This window comes from Pteronotus mesoamericanus, unplaced genomic scaffold, assembly GCF_021234165.1.
Source record: "Pteronotus mesoamericanus isolate MK-2021 breed Mesoamerican mustached bat unplaced genomic scaffold, CSHL_Meso_final scaffold_371, whole genome shotgun sequence".
NCBI classification, from domain to species: domain Eukaryota; kingdom Metazoa; phylum Chordata; class Mammalia; order Chiroptera; family Mormoopidae; genus Pteronotus; species Pteronotus mesoamericanus.
The window spans coordinates 1,609,853-1,630,304 of NW_026555314.1; the positions used below are offsets into that span (position 1 = coordinate 1,609,853).

The 20,452-nt window shown below is 43.7% G+C and overlaps 1 protein-coding gene across 1 annotated transcript in view; it reads right to left on the minus strand.

The window, feature by feature from the left end:
- UBE2L3 (ubiquitin conjugating enzyme E2 L3) overlaps positions 1–20,452 on the minus strand; it is a 48,066-nt gene that overhangs the window by 21,958 nt on the left and 5,656 nt on the right. Inside the window, exon 2 of the mRNA XM_054592796.1 lies at positions 9,821–9,916. Within this exon, the coding sequence (XP_054448771.1) occupies positions 9,821–9,916 (96 nt within the window). The remainder of the gene's footprint in view (positions 1–9,820; positions 9,917–20,452) is intronic.

The window sequence follows — 20,452 nt, forward strand, 5'->3', positions numbered from 1 at the left end:
AATATTGCGATATAGTGAGTAATCTTTTTTTCTTTTTCTTTTTTTTTGGTGGAGGGACTTGCCTTCAATATGTAAGAAACGCACATTTGTAAAGTGCAATAGAGCACAGGGCAATGAAACAAGGTATGCCTACAGTCTACTTGATGGAGGAGGAGTTAATCCAGAAAAAGATTTAGCAAATAGGCCACTTAAAAAACCTGTGACCCCCCCAAAAGAAATTTGTCTGCTGAGATGTACTCCCCATGGTTAACAGAAGGCCCAAACTTTATGAATAATATGTTAGTGGCCATTTGCTGATAGGGGCTCCTCACATACTCTGTATACCAGGAAGATTCTCAGATTGATGTCACTAGGCTATAAACATTTTTCAGATCCATTATAATCTTAGAGACCACCATCATATAAGTGGACTCTCTGGCCAAAATGTCGACATGCAGGAAATGACTGTAATATGCCCTTTAATTAAATCCACTCATTCCTGATTAAAAGAGAAAGATTTAGGGGGTGACATCAAAAATGGCAAAGCAGGCATCTCCAAACTCCCACTCCTCCACAGAAACATTTTTAAAAGTATTGCAGAAACTGCCAAACTTTATCAGAACTCTGGAAAACAGTCAAAAGTTTATAGCAACCAAATATGGAATCAAGTGAAAGGCAACTAAAAACCAGCAGAAAATCTTTGGCACTTTTTCTCACCATTACCCCACCGCCTTTCCTGTCTGGCAGCAGACATCTTGAAGATGGCAGCATCTGTTCCCAGTGTGGGACCCTGGTCCTTACTTTCAGAGGGAGCAGAGCAGACCTTATTTGCAAATTATGGTGTCTGTTCTAACCTATGTGGGGGTTATCTGAAGAATTAACAGAAGGTGCTCACCAGTTTTGCCTAACTCAGAACGCAGGCAGGCTGGAAAAGCACAGGCACTGCTGAAAAAAAAGACTGTATGGTAATGAAAACCCACAGCTGCATGGAGCCAAAGATAACAGTTGAGACATACAATGGATTGCCTAAAGCCAAGGAGGAAGGCCAGGGAGAAACCTGAGGAACATCAGTGCATTCAAAAGTGTCCAGGGAGCGGGGAAGTGAAAAGCTGACTAGTACTAAGTTTCTGGGTCTTTCACTGGCCAGGGAATTTTTCACAGCCTCCTGTCATGTTTCTCTTTGCCCTGTCGGCCTTGGCATTCATGTTCACTTTGCTCCCAAATTACTGCTATGGATGAGCTGCCCAGGCACCCAGACAAGAGGAGTAACCCTCCAAAGACGTGGTGCCTGTTGACTTTGGAACCCATTTCTGGTGAAAAGGAACATCTGTTCTATGGAGACAGGATGGAGGTCCTAGAAGGCAAGGATGCCAGGAAGCAAGGCAGAGTGGTTCAAGTTGTCTGGCAGCTGAATAAACATGATCACTATGGTGGCAAGACCAAGGATTACCAGGGAACCATGATCCCTGGTGAAGCACCCCTGCACCACAACCAGGTCATTTTGTGAATCCAATGGACAGGAAACCTACTGAGGTGGAATGGAGACTCACTGAGGCAGGAGAATAGGTCTGAGTCTCCATAAGATCAGAAAGAGCCCTTGGTGGTGTAGTTCAGTGGGTTGAGTACTGGCCTGTGAAAAAAAGAGTCGCTGGTTTGATTCCCAGTCAGGGCACATGCCTGGGTTACGAGCCAGGTCCCCAGTAGAGGGTGCAAGAGAGACAGCCACACATTGATGTTTCTCTCCCTCTCTTTCTCCTTCCCTTCCCCTCTCTCTAAAAGTTAATAAATAAAATCTTTAAAAAAAAAATACAAAAGGGAGTCCTTCAGGCTAAATGAAAGGACCCTGGACACTAATCTGAAGCCACATGAAGAAAGAAAGAGAAAAGCAATGTTAAAAGTAACTACACAAGAGAATATACAGGGCCTGGCACAAATAATGCCCCCTTTTTATTACAAAATCGTAAGCATGTAATTCTGTAACATAACAATATCACACTCAAGCACACCATATGACACTTTTGGTGAAATGTTCAAATTAAAACTATGAATTTTTATACCCATATTACTACCCTACCAACGACACTCAAGTTATTGTACTTTGGGTTTGTAAGGCCTCTTTATGACAGTAACAACATAAAGGGGGGAGTGGGTAATGGAGGTGTATGGGAGCAGAGTGGTCGTATAATACTGAAATTAAGTTGGCATTATTCAAACTAGGCAGTTAAAGATTAAGATGTCGATTATAACCCCCAAAAATACCTTTAAAAAAATAACTATTAAGTATACAGATAAACGGCCCTGGCTGGTATAGCTCAGAGGACTGAGTACCAGCCTGCAAACCAAAGGGTCACCAGTTCGATTCCCAGTTAGAGCACATGCCTGGGTTGCAGGCCAGGTCCCCAGTAGGGAGTGCATGACAGACAACCATGCACTGATGTTTCTCTCCCTCTTTCTCCTTCCCTTCCCCTCTCTCTAAAAGTTAATAAATAAAATCTGTTTTTAAAAAAAGTATAGAGAAAAAGGGAATTGAAATAATACATTAAAAAAAAAGAACCAGCTAAATACCATAACAGGGTAATAATGGAAAAATTAGGAATAAAAAGTATTTAAGACACCCAGAAAACAAGTAGTTAAATTAACAGAAGAAAATCCTTTCTTATCTGTCTTAATTACTCAAAATGTGAGTGGAATAAAGCCTCCACTTAAAAGGAAGAGATTACCAAGATGGCAAGAAAACACAATCTATGGCCCTAGCTGGGTAGCTCAGTTGGTTAGAGTGTCATCCTGATACACTAAGGTTGCAGGTTCAATTCCTGGTCAGGGCACATACAAGAATCAACCAATGAATGCATAAATAAGTGGAACAACAAATCAATGTTTCTCTCTCTAAAATCAATAAATAGCCCTGGCTGGTGTGGCTCAGTGGACTGGGTGCAGCCTGTGAACCAAAAGGTCACCAGTTTGATTCCCAGACAGGGCATATGCCTGGATTGCGAGCCAGGTCCCCAGCTGGGGGTGTGCAAGAGGCAACCAGTTGATGAATTTCTCACACATCAATGTTGCTCTCTCCTCCTTCCTTCCCTTCTAATAATAAATAAGTATTTTAAAAATTAAATCAATAAATAAATTTGAAATAAAAGAAAACACAATTCATTTATATGCTGTTTGTAAGAAACTCACTTTACTGATAAAGACATAGAGACTGGAAGTAAAGTACAGAAAAAGATATTTCATGCAAGAAGTAACCAAAAAGACAGCTGCAATGGCTATATTATCAGATAAAACAGATTTTAAGTCAAAAAGCTTGTGAGAAAATCCATTATATATTCATAAAAGGTTCAATCCATCAAAAAAATACAGCAATTACACACAATTAACAAATATATGAACCAAAATATATAGAGCAGAAATCAACAGAATTTACAGGAGAAATATAAGTTCTAAAACAGTTCTAAAATAAAAGGTGGAGATTTCAATACCTCATTTTCAATAACAGATATACAAAATCAGCAAGGAAATGGAGTACTTGAACTATCAATTACACCTAATAAACATATACAGAACATTCCACTCAACAATAGCAGAATATCCATTCTTCTCAAATGCATATGAAATATTCTCCATAAGAGACCACATGTTAAGCCACAAACAAGTCTTAATAAATTTTAAAAGGCTAAAATAGACAGTATCTTTTCTGACCACTATGAAACACAACTTGAAATGAGTAACAGAAGGAAACCTGGAAAACACACAAATATGTGTAAATTAAACATATTCTTAAACAACCAATGGACCAATGAAAAAATCACAAGGGAAATTAGAAAATACCTCAAAATAAATGCAAGTTAAAACATGTGATATCAAAACTTAAAGGATGGGCTGAAAGTAGTGCTCAGAGGGAAATTGAAAGCTGTAAACACCTATAATAAAAAAGATGGGTCTCAAAGAATAACCTAACCACATACCTTAGGAATGAGAAAAGAGCAAATTTAACCCAAAGCTAAAAGAAAGAAGTAAATAACAACAATTACAGAGGAGATAAATGGAAGAGAGCTCAGAAAGACAACAGAGCCCTGGCTGGGGTCGCTCAGTGGACTGAGTGCCTGCCTGAGAACCAAAAGGTCACAGGTTTGGTTCCTGTCAGGGCACATGCCTGGGTTGTAGGCCAGGTCCCCATTTGGGGACATGCGAGAGGCAACTGATCAATGTTTCTCTCCCTCTCTTTCTCCTTCCCTTGCCCTCTAAGGATAAATAAATAAAATCTTAAAAAAAAAAAAAAAAGAAATTAAATTTTACATATGTATAAATAACAGTGTAGTACTGGCCTAAGGATACACATATAGATTAACAGAGTAGAGAGTTCAGAAATAAATCCTTACACATATGCTCAACTGACTTTTGACTAGGATACCAAGATCATTCAATCAAAAAAGGCAGCCTCTTCAACAAATAGTGCTAGGGAAACTGGACATCCACATGCAGGAAAATAAAGCCGTACCCTTAGTATATCACCTCCACAACATATTAAAAAAAAAAATTAAAAAAAATAACTGAAATGGGTCAAAGCCCTGGCCAGTGTAGCCCAGCTGGTTGGAGCGTTGTCCTGTAACCAGAAGATTGTGGGTTTGGTTCTCAGTCAGTGCACATGCCTAGATTGTGGGTTTGATACCCGGTCCTGGTGCGGGCATCTGCAATTCCCAGCCCATTCATGCATGATCCCAAATCCAGGCACTTACGATCCCTTCTCCTGGGCATGTACCAGAGGCAACCAATCAACGCTCCTCTCTTGCATCTCTCTCTCCCTCTCACTCTCCCCTGCCCTTCCTCTCTCACTAAAATGCAATGAAAAATAAAAGTCCTTAGGTAAGGACTAAAACAAAAAAATTAATAAAAATAAATAAATAAAATGGATCAAAGACCCAAGTTTAAGAGCTAAAACTATAACAATTCTTAAAACATGGGGGGAAAACCTGCATAACCTTAGATTTGGCAATGTTTTCTTAATATGGCACTGAAAGTATAGGCAACAAAAGAAAAAAATAGACAAAATGGATTTCACAATATTTAAAACTTTTCATCACAGTATATAATCAAGAGAGTGAAAATACAACCCACAGAATGGGAGAAAATATTTGCAAATCATACCCGATAAGGGTTTAATATCTAGAATAAAGAACTACAACTCAAAAACAGACAGACAAACGACCTAACTGAAAATGTTTATAGCAGCCCTAGCCAGGTAGCTGAGTTGGTTAAAGCACCATTTCCATATGCCAGGGTTGTGGGTTCGATCCCAGGTCAGGGAACATACAAGAGCTAACCAATGAATGCATCAATAAGAGGAACAACAAACAAATCGATGTTTCTCTCTCTCTCTCTCCCCGCCTTCTCTTTCTCTCTAATCAATAAGTTCTGCATGCTTACATCAGCTTTATTCATATTGCCAAAACCTGAAAGCAACCAAAATGTCCCTCAGTAGGCGAATGGTAAATAAACTGTAGTACATTCAAACAATGAATACTATTCAGTGATTAAGGGAAAAAAAGAAAGAAAAAAGCTATCAAGCCATGAAAAAACATGGAGGAATCTTAAATGCTTATTACTAAATGAAAGAAGCCAAGGTGAAAAAGGCTACATACTGTACAATTTTAACTACAAGACATTTTGGAATTGGCAAAACTATGAAAACAGTAAAAAGATCAGAAGTTGCCAAAGAGTGATGGGAGTTGGGGAGGAAGAAGGGTAGAGAGGAATGAATAGGTAGAACAGAGAGAATTTAGGGCAATGAAAATACTGTGTATGATACTAGAATAGTGGATATATGCCATTATACATTTGTCTAAACTCATAGAATGTACAATACCGAGAGTGAACCCTGATATAAAAACTACGTACTTTACATGACTATGATGCATTAATGTACATCCAATTATAACAAATGTACCTTTTTCCAGGGAATGTTGACAAAGACTACGCATGTATGGAGGGAGAGGGTATATGGAAAATCTCTGTACCTTCCTCTCAATGTTGCCGTGAACCTAAAGCTACTCTACACACACACACACACACACACACACACTCTCTCTCTCTCTCTCTCTCTCTCTCTCTCTCTCTCTCTAAAGAAAACAGAAAGGGCAAAGTACTTGAATAGACATTTCTCCAAAGACACATGAAAAGATGTTCAACATCCTTAGTCAATATCAAATCAAATCAATACCGCCATAATATAACAGCTCTGAGTGTGGGGCTGGGTGGGGTTTGGGGAGAGAGGGATTGAGCAAAAAGGAAAAAGGACTCATGGACATGGATAATAGTGTAGTGATTGGCAGGGGGTATGTGGTAGGAGGTATAAGGGGGATACATGGTAATGGAATACAATAAAATAAATAATACTGGAGGAAAAAACACCATAATATACCAGTTCACATCTATTAGAATAGCTAAAACTTTTTTAAAAGAGAAAATAAGCATTGGTGAGGATGTGGAAAAATTGGAACCCTTGTACACTGCTGGTGGGAATGTAAAATGGTGCAGCTACTGTGAAAATCAGTTAGGTGGTTCCTTATCATTGTTGAACATAGAATTACCATATGATCCAGCAATTCTACTCTTACATATATACCCAAAAGAATTGAAAACAGGAACTTAAGCTGATCCTTACACGTCAATGTTCATAACAGCATTATTCACAATAGTCAAAAGGTAGAAACAGCCCTAGTTTCCATCGACAGATGAATGGATAAACAAAATATGCTATATACACATAATGGAATATTATTCACCCATAAAAATGTTTGATACAAGGCACAACATTGATGACCTTTGAAGAAATTATGCTAAGTGAAATAAGCCAGATAAAAAAAGGACATATATTATATGACTAATTTTAATAGAAAATCTATAATAGGCAAATTCATAGAAACAGTAGATATGGGGTTACTAGGGTATGGGAGCAGTAGAACAGGAAGTTATTGTTTAAAGGGTACAGTTTCTGCTTGAGTGATTTCTTCATGAAGTGATTATGGGATTATTTTCTTCCTTAGACATGACATCTGAATTTCAAATGAAAAATTATATTAAAAAAACACGTGTTTAAAGGTTAAACACCTAAACTGCCATGGTAAAGATGAGGCATCTCTAAAGAGTGCCTCTCAGCCTCACCTCCCATCTTCCCTGCCTGGGGGTCAGTCTGCCCTCTCTCTGAACCACAGCTAGGGTATTTGCTAGGCAGCCCCCCGAGGACCAGCCCTTGCTGTAAAGGTACACTTCTAGGGTGCCATGACTTCATCAGCCTGGTCCTGCTTTCACCCCAGCACAGTAGACCCCAGGTGAGTTCAGGTAGAAGATTCCCCATACTGACCTAGCCCTTACTGTGCAGGAAGACCTGAGGCCCAGGTGTGAGGTACTAGTGGAGACTCTGGAAGAATCAGTTGCTAACTGCTTCATAAAAACTCTCCTCACACCAACCCTGGGGCCCCGGGCAGTGATTACAGGAAGAAGTGAGAGAGGAATGGAAAGAGGCACCGTGAGCAGGGGTGAGGGCAGCCCTGGCCATGGACACAGTATCCCCAAATGGAAGGTGAGGCTTGGGCCTGGACGCTCTCAAGAGTCTTGGCTCAAGCACGCTGGGATTCTACCAACCAGTCACCGCCTTGGGCTTAATGAGACTATAGCCCATTCTACAGGCTCTGCCAACATGCCACCAGAGAGAGTCCTTGGTGTACACTCAGATTAGAGCCTGCCTGACAGCCATCTACTCTCGGAGCCAGTCTGCAGTCTTTCATGCCACCAAGCTCACACAGGGAAGCCTGACTACTTCACGCCATCCCATTCATTCTTATCAGTTTTCAAATGATCCAGACTACGTGTTTACTTCTTGTATCAGTAGGATACAAAATCTCAGTTAGGAAAGGGCCAAAGGAAAAAGGACACATGAATGAGTGCGGTGATTGCTGGTGGGAGCAGGGTATAATGGAAAAAAATACAATAACAATTGGAAGGAAGGAAGGAAGCAAGGAAGGAAACAAGGGAGGGAGGGAGGAAAGGAGGGAGGGAGGGGAGAAAATAGGCTTTGTACTGGGAAAAAAAAAAAAACAAACTTTTTTAAAAGAAAGAAAAAGGGATAGGTGGGCCCCGGCAGGCATGGCCTGGTTGGTTGGGTGTTGTCCCACAGAGTGAAACACTGACAGTTCAATTCCCCATCAGGGCACATGACTGGGTTTCAGGTTTATTCCCATTGGGGTACATGAGAGAGGAAACTGATCGATGTTTCTCTCTCACATGGATGTTTCCCTCTTTCTCCTTTCCGTCTCTCTAAAATAAGTATTTTTTTAAAAAAAGAAGAAAAAGAAAAAGGGCCAGGTGGTCAGATGATCCTGGCCATCCTTCCATTCAGCACCTAAAAGGCACCTATGGTGGGGAAGGGCTGACCCCCAACCCCCCCAACTCAGGGGCTTCTCCACTACCCTGTGCTCTCAGCCTCACCACCTCCGAGCCTGGAGAAATCTACAAGACTTCATCTTCAAAACCAGAGCGAGTGCTCCGAGACTTAAAATTTTTGATCATGTACTGGAAGACTATAAAGCATATCTTTCCTTTGTTACCCAAATGATTATGAGAATAAACTACAAACCCAACATTTGCCATTCAAGATCCAGGGACTTTAGAACAGGAAGGAAAGGGAACACACAGAAGGTCCCAGTTGTGAAACAGGAGTTTAGAAGGCAGAATGTCAAGTTGGGCCACCTCGTACACAGATGGTATGGCTCTGGGGGGGAAGGCAGGAACAGAAGCAAAGATGGGATTCCTTCACAAATAGTAAAAACCTAGTCACCAATGATTCTGGAAGAAGCAGCGATCCCAAGAAACAAAATGGAATGAGAGAAAGGTGAGAGACTTAATTGTACCCATGTCTAAGAGTTAAGAAGCAGTAGGACAGGAGCAAATGGCACACCGGTTACAGATCAGGGGGCTGGGACAAAGAGGGGGCTCCAAAGGTTCATGAGGTAAGTGGGGTGCACGGTTCCAGAGCTGCTGAGCCAGAGGTGCAAGGACTTAGGGGAGCCTGTGTGTTTGGTGTGAAGCAGTTTTGGGGGATGGGAGAAACTGGGATCACAAACTGGAAGTACAGAACAAGTCTCTTGAGAGGTGAGGAGATGAAAGGATGGAGAAAGAGCAGAGAGTAAGTCAAGAAGGCAGTAAGGTCACAGGAGAGTTCTCTTTGGAGGAGGCCGGAGCCTGTGTGAAGGCAGAAGTCAGTGAAACAGGGACTTAGAGCCGTAGGGAGAAGACACTGGAGGCACAAGCTTCAGAAAAGATAATGGGTGAGGGGAACAGGTGGGGCATGAAGCAAAGGAATTTGAGACAAATGGGAGGCACATACTGAAGGGTACCAGGAATAAAACTTGGAACACAGGTGTCCAGAGGGTTAGAGACACAGAAGCAAGCACAGTCAGGAAAGCAAAGAGAAGATCTAGATAGGAACACCAGCCAACTCCCAAGAGAGGTCAGAGAAGGTGGCCCCATCCAGACAAATGGGGCCAGGCCAGGAAAAGCCAGGGAAGACAGGAGCGCACACACACGCCACTCCTTTCACTGGTCAACGACAACAGACCTGAAATGCTCTGGACCCCCCAGAATGTTACAAAACCAGCACAGAGTTGGGATTCTCCTCAGGAACCGGAGCTTATGGTCCCTACCTTATTACCCTAGAGTGACAGCCCGCCTCTGTGCAAATGTTGGTTGCCTATACTAAAAGTCTCCTTGGGAGTAGAGAGAAGCCCAACAGCACACATATCACCTTGAGATTAATCTGATAAGAAGTGAAGTGTTCAATACTCACAGGAACAATAAGCCCTTGCCAAGTCAATAAATTAGCTTCATCAACCTGGATGTTACGGAAGTTTTTCATTCCACATTTGCGGATTTCTTCAAGCTCCTGTTGATTGACAAAGCATAAAGGGGTGTCAATAGGGGAAAGCACCACATATTAAGATCCCTCCTGACTCCCTCAAATTAAACCAAATGCCAACACCACCAATGATAAAATTTCAGAGTGTGGACTAGACAATTCCTCGTCTGGTTAAGAGGCCCAGAGCCACAGCAGTCCCCTCAACCCATGTCCCAGACCAAGACAAGCCCCCACCTTGGTGAACCCATGGTACTCAGAGGGGTAAATAACCTAGTAACTGTGCTCCTGCGAAAGCACCACCTCCTCTTTGGGCTGTCACAAGAAAGGCACTAGAGAGCTAACTTCTTCCAACCAAGACTTATTAAGCACTGACCATGAGTCAGACGGCGAGGATATAAAGATGAATAAAGTGGGACCAGGAGAACACACATACCCACAAAGTTTCTACCCAACACTGTAAGTGCGATTTCAGGACTCCACCTCAGCATGGGCACACAGCGAAGAGAACAACTATCCAGTCTGGGATGGGAAGGGGACAGAAAACCTTCACTGAGCCTCGGTTTCCTCAGCTGCAAAACAGGGATAGTAAGACCCAGAGTTGTAGATAACAAAGGGGAAACCACATTGCAAGCAACAGAACCCCTTGCAAACATGAGGGATTATTACCTTATAGTCAACACAGCAAATGCCATTTCATTCAGAAAACATGACCACCCTGACCACCTCAAGGCCCTGCCTGAGATGTGTTTAGTCTAAAATTGCCTGTCAGTTGTCTTTCAGCCGTGCCCCAGACTGATATTTCCTGCTGCTTTCCCAACAACTCAAGTCAACATCCAATAGGCGTTATGGCCCAAGCCATCACCATGTGCCTGCCCACGTCCCCACCATTCTCCACCCCCAGATACCTGGAGTCCTGTGCTGCCCACAATCCCTGAATCTGGCGTCTCATCCATGGCACAACAGCTTCCTCCACATCTTTTGCGTGACTTCTCTTCAGCAACCCTAGAGCACCACCCAGCTGAGCCCTGCCTCCCTTGCTGGGCTGGAAGGACAGCTTCCTCACTGGCCTGGCTTCGTCCTTGGTGGGCCAGCCCGTGAACCCCTCCATAACTCGAAGGCCCCTCCTTGTTTGGTGCTCTGGTTCACAATGGCAGAGAGGCTCTGAATCAGCCCCCACCTCAACACCAAAAGATCTCTGCACCCCCTATTCCCATCACACAGCCGACAGTTTATAAGGCACCCAGGGGACACAATACCAGAGGAAGGGGAACTGAGCCAGTGCAACAGGTACCAGGTCGGAGGATGTGCAGTATGCCTGGCATGGAGTAGGCAAGAAGGACAGCACATTGAATGGACACGCAAGAGGCAGTTGGGACACACAGGTACATCATGGCAGGCAGCAGGCCCAAGTTTCTTCCCATAGGGTCCTACTGTTTGTTAGCCCTAGCTGCCCAATTGCCTAGAGCAATTGTCTAGGTCTGGGCCACAGCCTAGGAGATTCTGGTCCAGCAATTATGGGGTGAAGTTTAAAATGGGGACTTTTACCAAGCTACAGTGAGATGAACAATCTGCTGCCACTAAGAGCCCGAGTTCCATTTCTGAGCAATGCTCAGTTTCAGTGAGGGAAGATGCTAGCAATGGCCGTGACCCCTGCAGTAGGAGAACAGGTGGCCTGGTCCCTCCACTTGAGCCTGCAGGAACCTGAGAGAGACCACTCAACCTGCTAACTGCCATGCGGTCCTCCTGCTAATGCCTGGGACTCATGAGAAACACCCACCTGGGGATTCTGCAGTCTGGGCAGATTCAGGAAGGGAAAAGGCCTCACACCCATACCACCACCTTGGCCCATAGGGCAGGTGTGAGGACAGGGATCAGGAAACCTCAGAAACTTATGGTTGTGCTTTTTGCCGAACACTTGCTTAATGACAGGTTAATAAACAGATGGAAAGCAGGGACTTGAGGAAAGAAAAAAGCTCTGGGATAGAAAGGGATCTCTATGTGTTTTAATTTTCTGGTCCTTGGCTCAAGATACTAGTGCTAAGATTCCTGGCTGGGGGTGGGGCCGGGGGGGGGGGGAACACCAGATGACCAATAAAATAAAATAAAATAAAATAATAAAATAAAATAAAATAAAAGTCCTAGCTGGTGTGCCTCAGTGGATTGAGTGCCAGCCTGCGAACCAAAGGATCACAGGTTTGATTCCCTGTAAGGGCACATGCCTGGGCTACAGGCCAGGTCTCCAGTAGGAAGTGTGCAAGAGACAACCACACTTTTCTCTCCCTCCCTTCCCCTCCCTAAAAATAAGTAAAATCTTTAAAAAAAAAGAAAAGAAAAAGAAAATGGAAATGACCAAAGGAAACCCCCCTCCCCTGCCAAAAAAAGAGATTCCTGGCAAGAGGCACGAGATACAAGATATCATGTCCCTTAAGGACCAAGTCCTACCAAGTTATCAAAAATCCAGACAAGGAAAAGATAGGACTTTGAAATTAGACACTCAAAAAAGGAAACTACAGAAAATATTCAATATTCATGGAAAAATACATTTTAAAATAATATGAAACTATATTCATATAGTTTCATATATATGGTTTTAGAAATTCAAATACTAACAACATGAAGTATGGGTGATAAACACAAGAAGGTATAATTCAAAAGAATTACAAAAACATGGCAAGATGAGGGTCAACTGTAACATGGCAGTGAAAAACTGCACCTTATTCAAGACAAAGGGAAGAACAAGTGGGCACTGTGTGCAGGGGTGCAGGGAAAGCATTTATTGGTGCTTTGATAGCAAGAGACACCTGAATAAAGACAAAAGTATTACTGTGGGAGGAGGAGGCCACACACCTCCTGGCCAAAGAAGGGACAGAAATAATGGTGGTAGGGCCGGTAGGCTCAGAAGTGCAGCTACTGGATAAACTGTCAACTTACCTTGCTGTCAAGTTTAGCTCACCAAAGAGGGAAGAGGTAACCTTCTTTGCACAATTCTAACCATCAAAGAAGAACTGATTATAAGACAGAAGTGAAAGAAATCAACACAAACAAACAAGCAAACCAGCTCATAACCTCCAGGGAACACTGGGCAACCGCCCCCTGAGAGGGTTTCTCAATAGTGTGGTGCTAGCATCCAACAGGACTCTGCACTTGGGTATCCCCAGCCCCACCCATTAGATGCCAGGCATTGTGATACCACCCCACCCCGATTTCCCAATATCCTCAAGAGCCCAGCTGCTGAGAACCACTGGCATTATCAGGGACCAGGATGCTAAAAGTCTTGTACTACACAAGATGGTCCGACAGACAAGAACTGTTCAATCCAAAATACCAATCACACCTCTACCAACAACTCAGAGAAGATGGATTCAAGTCATTCAGAGAAACCACAGGTTCATCTAAAAGGCATGAAACTCAAAAGGGCATGATGACTCAAGGGGGCTGGCAAACCCTCAGGCAAAATTGTATCTCTGTAACTGAGAATGATCCTCTAAATGAAGAACTGGGGAAGGACAGTTGAAAAAAAAAAAATCAACATAAACTCAGACTTCAAATTTAGAATTTCCAATGTTGGACAAAAGGACCTGAAAAAAAAAAGTGTGAGAGAGGCCCCACTTTAGAAGAACCAAGTTAGGAAGAGGAAAGCCAACAATGAGAGAAACTTAGAAAATATGCCCCACAAAAGTTTGTTTCGGTTCTGCTCAGAGCAAGCAGCAGTCCCCCGTCAGCTGCTCCGGGCTGATGGTGCAATGCTGACAAACCAAGAGGAGAGCTCAAAAGAAAGCAGAACCAGGCAGCTTACGCGTTCCTTCTCCCAGTGGGGGAAAGCAGACTGCAGAAATACAGGGTAAGTAATGAGGGAGGAAGAGCAATGCCACTCACAATGAAGTCCATTTCTGAGCCCAGATGTGGATCTCAGTGTATTGCAGAATATGAAAGAGCCTGGGTGTGCTTCTCAGCTCTTCAAAGCAGGGGAAAGCTCATTCCCCAAACTGTAGAGAGCATGAGGCCCACTCCAGGCCAAAGTGTGGCAAGTGGCGGAAATGAACGACTGTCTATCAGCTCTGCAGGCACTAACAGCGAGATGGCCTGGCCCCAGGAGGAGTGCACTGCTCCAAGTCTGGCACAGAAGGCTGGGCTCAACCAATGACAGGACAGAAGACAGCTGTGCATCAGAGTTTGGGCAAAGCATTTAACAAAGTCTCTTTTTTCCTTCTTTGGAGGTCTATGATGGGGCCTGGAAAACTGTTCAAAATCTCCCAGAATAATCCTCACATGTAGCCTGAGGCCCAGGGATTTTTTTATTTTTAAGATTTTTTTTTTTTTAAAGGGAAGGGAGAGAGAAAGAGAGGGAAACTTATTGATAGGTTATCTCTTGCACACCACCTCCAAGAGGGGACCCAGCCCACAATCGAGGCATGTGCCCTGACTGGGAATCAAACTGTCAACCTTTCACCCTGGCTGGTGTGGCTCAGTGGATTGAGTGCCGGCCTGCAAACCAAAGGATCACTGGTTTGATTCTCAGTCAGGGCATGTGCCTGGATTGCAGGCCAGGTCCCCAGTAGGGGGTGCATGAGAGGCAACCACACATTGATGTTTCTCTTTTTTTTTTATGTGCCCCAGGCATGAACCAGCTCTGGCCACCAACACAGGCAACAAGCTAGGATGAACTAAGGACTGTACAACTGCTTTGCCCCGGACTGAAATAAGAGCAACACCACTCATCAGGTGTGTCCTTGCCTCTCTCCCTCTTAAAAAAACAAAAAACAACTACAAAAAAACGACCTTTCCAGTCACAGCACGGTGCTTAACCCACTGCACCACACCAGCCAGGGCAGGAGCTAGTGATTCTTAACTAGTTTGTGGCCATGCTCTTCTTTTAAGAAATTCAGACACATAAGAGGAAAAATCAGTTGTGCAAGCCAGGGTACTTCAGATGTCAAATCAATGCTCTGGACCATCAAGTCTTAAAGGTGCTTGTAGTTTTCAAAAGCATATTCCGTGTCATCCAGTAACTTTTATTTGCATAGTGGAAAAAGGTGTGTTGTGTCCCTAAAGAACTACAGGAAGTAAAGCTGAACACTATCTTCTTAGCTGCCAAGGCTAGGTTGGGAGAGAGAAGCTTTGTTCCAGGAGCCTGAAGGTTAGAGCAGGGGAGGCCCATCGGGCAACAGCAGAGGGTAACAGCCTCCTGGAAGAGAGGCTCTGAGAATGGGCCTTGAAGTATGGGGAAAGCTGAACTTCTAGAGAGAACAGGCATCCATCTGTGGGAAACATACTCAAAGACAGAGGAAATAACAAGAGGAAGTATTAGGAAAGCAGCTGGGAACCCAGTTTGGCTAAAGTGATTATTAAGGTTGGGGACTCCAGTAGGGTTATATGCCCAAGTTCCTGGGGCAAGTTAACACTCACAGAGAGGTGGAAGTGGATTAGGGGCAGAAAGGATAGAGAGCGAGTTGAAAGACTGCCTCTTGCCCAGGCCCTACCCTAGACCTGCAGAATCAAAACCTCCCAGGTGACAAACAGGTGCACCCCTGCTAAGGAACCACTACACTCATCCAACCTGGTCTTCTAGCAAGGACACAGAGGTCTGATTATTTTAGTGTCATTTCCACAGCTAGAAATAAAACTTCTAAAAGAACTAACACCTCTCACTGAACCAGGCACATGGAAGCAAAGCAAGTTCTGAACTTGTTTTTTAAAAAGTGAATGCTGATTGTGTGTTCATTTTACTGTTTTCTTTTCTGAGAGAGAGAGAGACAGACAGACAGACAGACAGACATCGATTTGTTGTTCTACTTATTTGTGCATTCATTGGTTGATTCTTCTTTGTGTCCTGATAGAAGGATCAAACCTGCAACCTTGGTGTAATGGGACGGAGCTCTCATCAAGTGAACTACCCAGCCAGGGGCTTGTTCTCCACTCTGAAGATTCCTGTAGGGCCTAAGTTAGGCAACAGAATCAGAATATTCCAATCCCCAACCATTCTCTTCAACAATTATTTTCTATATTTTATATATAGAAATAGAATTTTGATTTGGAAAATGGTTGCTTCAGCAGCTGCCAAATCCTCAGTGGACTAAAAATAGCAAAGTCCTCTGGGTCAGACAGACATGGGCTCAACCCTTCTGGCCCCACCCTCCACACCAACCTGAAGTTCCAAGGAGTCTACCATCATACCTGAAAAAAAATGGAGGAAACCAACTTCACAGGACCCTAATGAGAATTACAAGAACCATTATATAATGCTTAACACCTCAGTAGGTACTTAATTAATGGTAGTTTCACTTCTTTTCATGATTCCACCACCACATTTCTTAATACTTAAGACAATGCCAAGGCACCAACATGTGAGGTCTGTCCGGCAAAGTACAGCCATTGTTGATGTAATGAGAAGGTTTTGCATGACATCGACACAACCTGGCAGCCGAGAAGAATGGACTGGAATGTGCATGTGTGAACAGAGACGGCTTCACTAGTCAGTGGGGGTGGTAGATGCCATTAAGGGAGCATCTGTACTGTGTGGCCGTCACAAAATGAGCAAGTAGAGCAACACATTTGAATCAAATTTTGCCTTAAGTTTAAACATTCCTCCGCAGAAATTATTCGGATAATTCAGAAGACCACAGATACAGGCAGCTGATGATTGGCAGCTTCATTATGACAACGTACGAGCTCATGCATCATATATTGTAGAGTTTTTGGAGAAACATCAAATCACCCAGGTGATTCAGCCCATCTACAGCCCAGGTTCAGCACTCTGAGACTTCTGTTTTTTCCCAAAACTAAGATCACCTTTCAAAAGGAAGAGGTTTCAGAGTGTCAATGAGATTCAGCAAAAAACTATGGAGCAGCTGATGGCGTTTGGGAGAACTGTGTGAGGTCCCAAGGTGCCCATCTTGAAGGGGACTGAGGCATCATTGTCCTATGTACAATGTTTCTGGTATCTTCTTCAATAAATGTCTCTATTTTTCAAATTACATTCCTGGATACCTTCTGGACAGACCTCGTACATCCTCTATTCTACATAATAGAGCATAGATATGGTATGAACAGCCTATGACCAGAACTCATGGAGTCTTAAAATAGAAATGAGTATGTTTATGGCAGTTAGCACAAAGCTTTGAGAAATGCCCTAATCAACTGTATCTTAATTTAAAAAGAAAAGAAACAAAATGTAAGGCGGAGGCTTGCTAACTAAGCACATCACCACCACTCCTTCTGAAGGGCATCAGCTTAAGGTGCCATCACCTCCAAAATCCCAACAAAGAACAGAAATGGAGAGATGCAAAGAAAAGTGCATGCCTTTGGTACAGGAGGCATGCATGAAAAGCAGCAGCAAAACACTAAGAGCCCTGGTTGGGTAGCTCAGTTGGTTAGAGCATCATCCTGATATGCCATGGTTGAGAGTTCGATCCCCAGTAAGGGGATGTACAAGAATCACCAATGAATACATAAACAATCAAAACAACAAAGAGATGTTTCTCTCTCTCCCCCTAAAATAAAAATATTTTTTAAATACAAAAAAAAAAAAAGAAGAAGAAGGATGAGAAGAAGTGGTTGGTTGAGACAACACCCTGCAATGTTTACAATGAACAGCTAGCACATAGGATATGACTGGAAACTCAGGATACCCCTGAGGTGGGGAAATCAGGCATATCAGCTTTATTTTACAGATGGTAAAGCCAAGGTTCAAAGAGGCCCAAGCCACAAACCTTGCACAGGACAGGACCAGACTAGAGCCAAAGCCAGAAATCACTCTTTCTTAAACATCTCAACCACGAAGCAGTTAGGGTGGTAAACATTTCTACTGGAAACGAGCAGCACAGGGGCTCCTGTTTCTGAAGCAGGACCTTGAGAGGGCTTAGCTTGCTCTCAAATAGCACTTCCCAAGGTTAATAATGACAAAAGCATGAACTTACATGGTATTTGCCCTAGACCTTCACAGCTAGTCATTAAGTGAGTATGTTGTGTAAGGAACGTTTCTAGGTTCCTCCTGGTCAGGCAAAACAAAACCTGGCAGGTGAAGCCAGATGTCTGAAGGAAAAATAACACAAATCTGCCTTAAACCTAAGTACAGGATCACAGTCCAAATACCAGTTACGCACTGGTAGGACATCGGTAATTTGAAAGAGTTACTACTTGCTTTTGCGTGACTGCAGAAAAGTGACTAATTGTGACAGAAATGCACTTTCCAAGCTTGCACAAAGAAACAACTATCGATGACACTAAATCACGACTTCAATGTACTTCAATACTGCAAATCTAAGCATCGGGCTTCAGAGCCCCCAAACACAATTTTCTCATTTCAATTAATACTCTGCGAAGGGGGTGGTGACCCATACCAACACATCACCGCTTCCATGGGTTGACAGTATGCTAGTTATCTTACACTTTGCTATTATTAGAACTAATACACTTAACTATTTTAAAACTCTATGAAGGTTTCATTATCCCCTTTGGAGAAATCAGGACTCTCAGGCTCGAGGTGAAGACATGAACGAGTCCAAGGCAGAAACAAAGGTGGGAACCCAGGTCCCTGTTACTCTACCACAGCACACTGCTCCAGGGAGGTAGGCTACTTGGCAAGAGGTCATTCTAAGAGAACATGACACTCAGCAAAGGCTTCAAGGAAGGCACTGCCCACACACCTCTGAGCAAGTGCTGCCCAAGCCTCAGCTGAGCGGGCTCTCATGCCAGCTCCACAGAGTCAGCTCCCAGCCATCAGCCTTGCTCCTGGAATGTATTTCTGTCTCCATCTGAACATGGGTGTGCCTGGCATTCCTGACCTACATCATACTGTAGAGTCCAGCACCCTGCACCAGACTGTGAGCTCCTTGAGGACTGCAACACCACCTTTTCCTATCTGTCTACAACAGACTCAATGACACAGAGCCTGACACAGGACAAGTGAGAATAGCAACTGCTTGTGTAACACATGTGGTGGATCCTTCTGTAAGTTCAGTTTACATGCTGACTTTTCTTAGCAATAGATACACTAGTATGAAGTAGACATTTACAGAAAGGGCTCAGAGGCGTCAATTTCTGAGTTATGCCCTCTCCCTCATCCCATGACAGTCAGGTAATATCCCCTCCGTCTCACCCCTCTGCTGAACCATGCTAGTAAGAGGTAGAAGAAAATCTGACAGGATAACGAAGCACAGAAAACTCTAATTGACACAGCCTTGAACTGTTAAAAATAGAACAAAAGCCTAACCACCACCTGACCCAAAACAAATCCTACTCTCCACCTTGTCCCTCCTTTAAAAACCAAAGCAGCCATGTGAAACGCAGGAGCAAGACCCTGAGAGCAGGGGAAGCTGGGCAGTGAATGAGCCTGGCCCCACTGCTAGCTTGTGGGGAGCACCCTGTACGCCTCCTGTCTGTCAAGGGGCCTCTGGATGCTCTGGAATTCTAAAGAGACTGAAGCACCAGGAAGAGAAATGGAACAGCCCCCAGAAGCAACCTTTCTCAACTTTTCTGCTTCAAGGCTGAAAGAGAAGATAAAAGACAACACTATTATTTCTGGTACTGCAACTACTTATTCAAGAGTTTCCTTCAAACTCCGCAACTGCACCTCCCAGCTCAGCACCTTTTGCTGCCTCCCATAGCAGCTGGGCTCACCTTTGGACACAAGTGACTGTCACTACACAGTGTGTACATTCAGAACAGAAAGAGAAAATACACAGAGAGAGATTCTGAGATGCTGAGAAAAAAAATTTGAATTCCAGAGCCTTTTGATTTTGTTGGAAAAAGTAAACATTTTAAAACAAAGACATTCACACAGCTGTCTTGGTAAACCTTTCACTACCCCTAAGAACTGGTTACTTCAAGAGGCAGGAGGGCACTGCAGGTAAGAGAATGGGCTCTGTCTCGGTGGTGAGGTCATGTCCAAGCTGGCCTGCCCCTACCTGGCCTCAGCACCACTCCTATCTTCCTCCAAACCTCCCCTCCTGCCAGGCTGCTCTCCTCACTGCCCTGGCACATGTCTTCCTCACTCCCAGTAATGTCTACTCATATCTTGCACTTTATACATGCCAAGCACTCTTCTAAGCACTTGATATATATCAACTCATTTAACCTTCACACACAGATGAAGCACCTCGCCCAGGTTCCCTTAGCTATGATGCTGCAGGCCCAGGACTCATGCTCCAGCTCCTAACGGATTAGCTGTATTCTCTCCCCATAACTTTGCCCCAAGTGAAAGACCCTTTCCTCCCCCTTTTTTTTAATTAGGAAGAGGATTAAGATTATCTATGCCCTCAAGAACGGAGAGAAGATTAAGGCTGGCCAGAGGAGACTCCCGTAGGCAAAAGCCATCACAAGTGAGAGGACTGCCACTTCTCACTGATGTCACAGGAGGGGATACACCTCATCCCTCAACAGAAAAGCTATGGCATCTCTCTACTACCTCTCCTTAAAACCACCAGCATCTCCCTCCATGAATCTCCTTCACCAAGTGGCAGCTCTTCCAGGGGCTGACCAGAGAAGTTAGCCCTGCCAAGGCAGAGAAAGGGAGGGATCCTAGTTCCAGAGGGCCAAGTACACTGGACACGTCAGCCTTGGTAA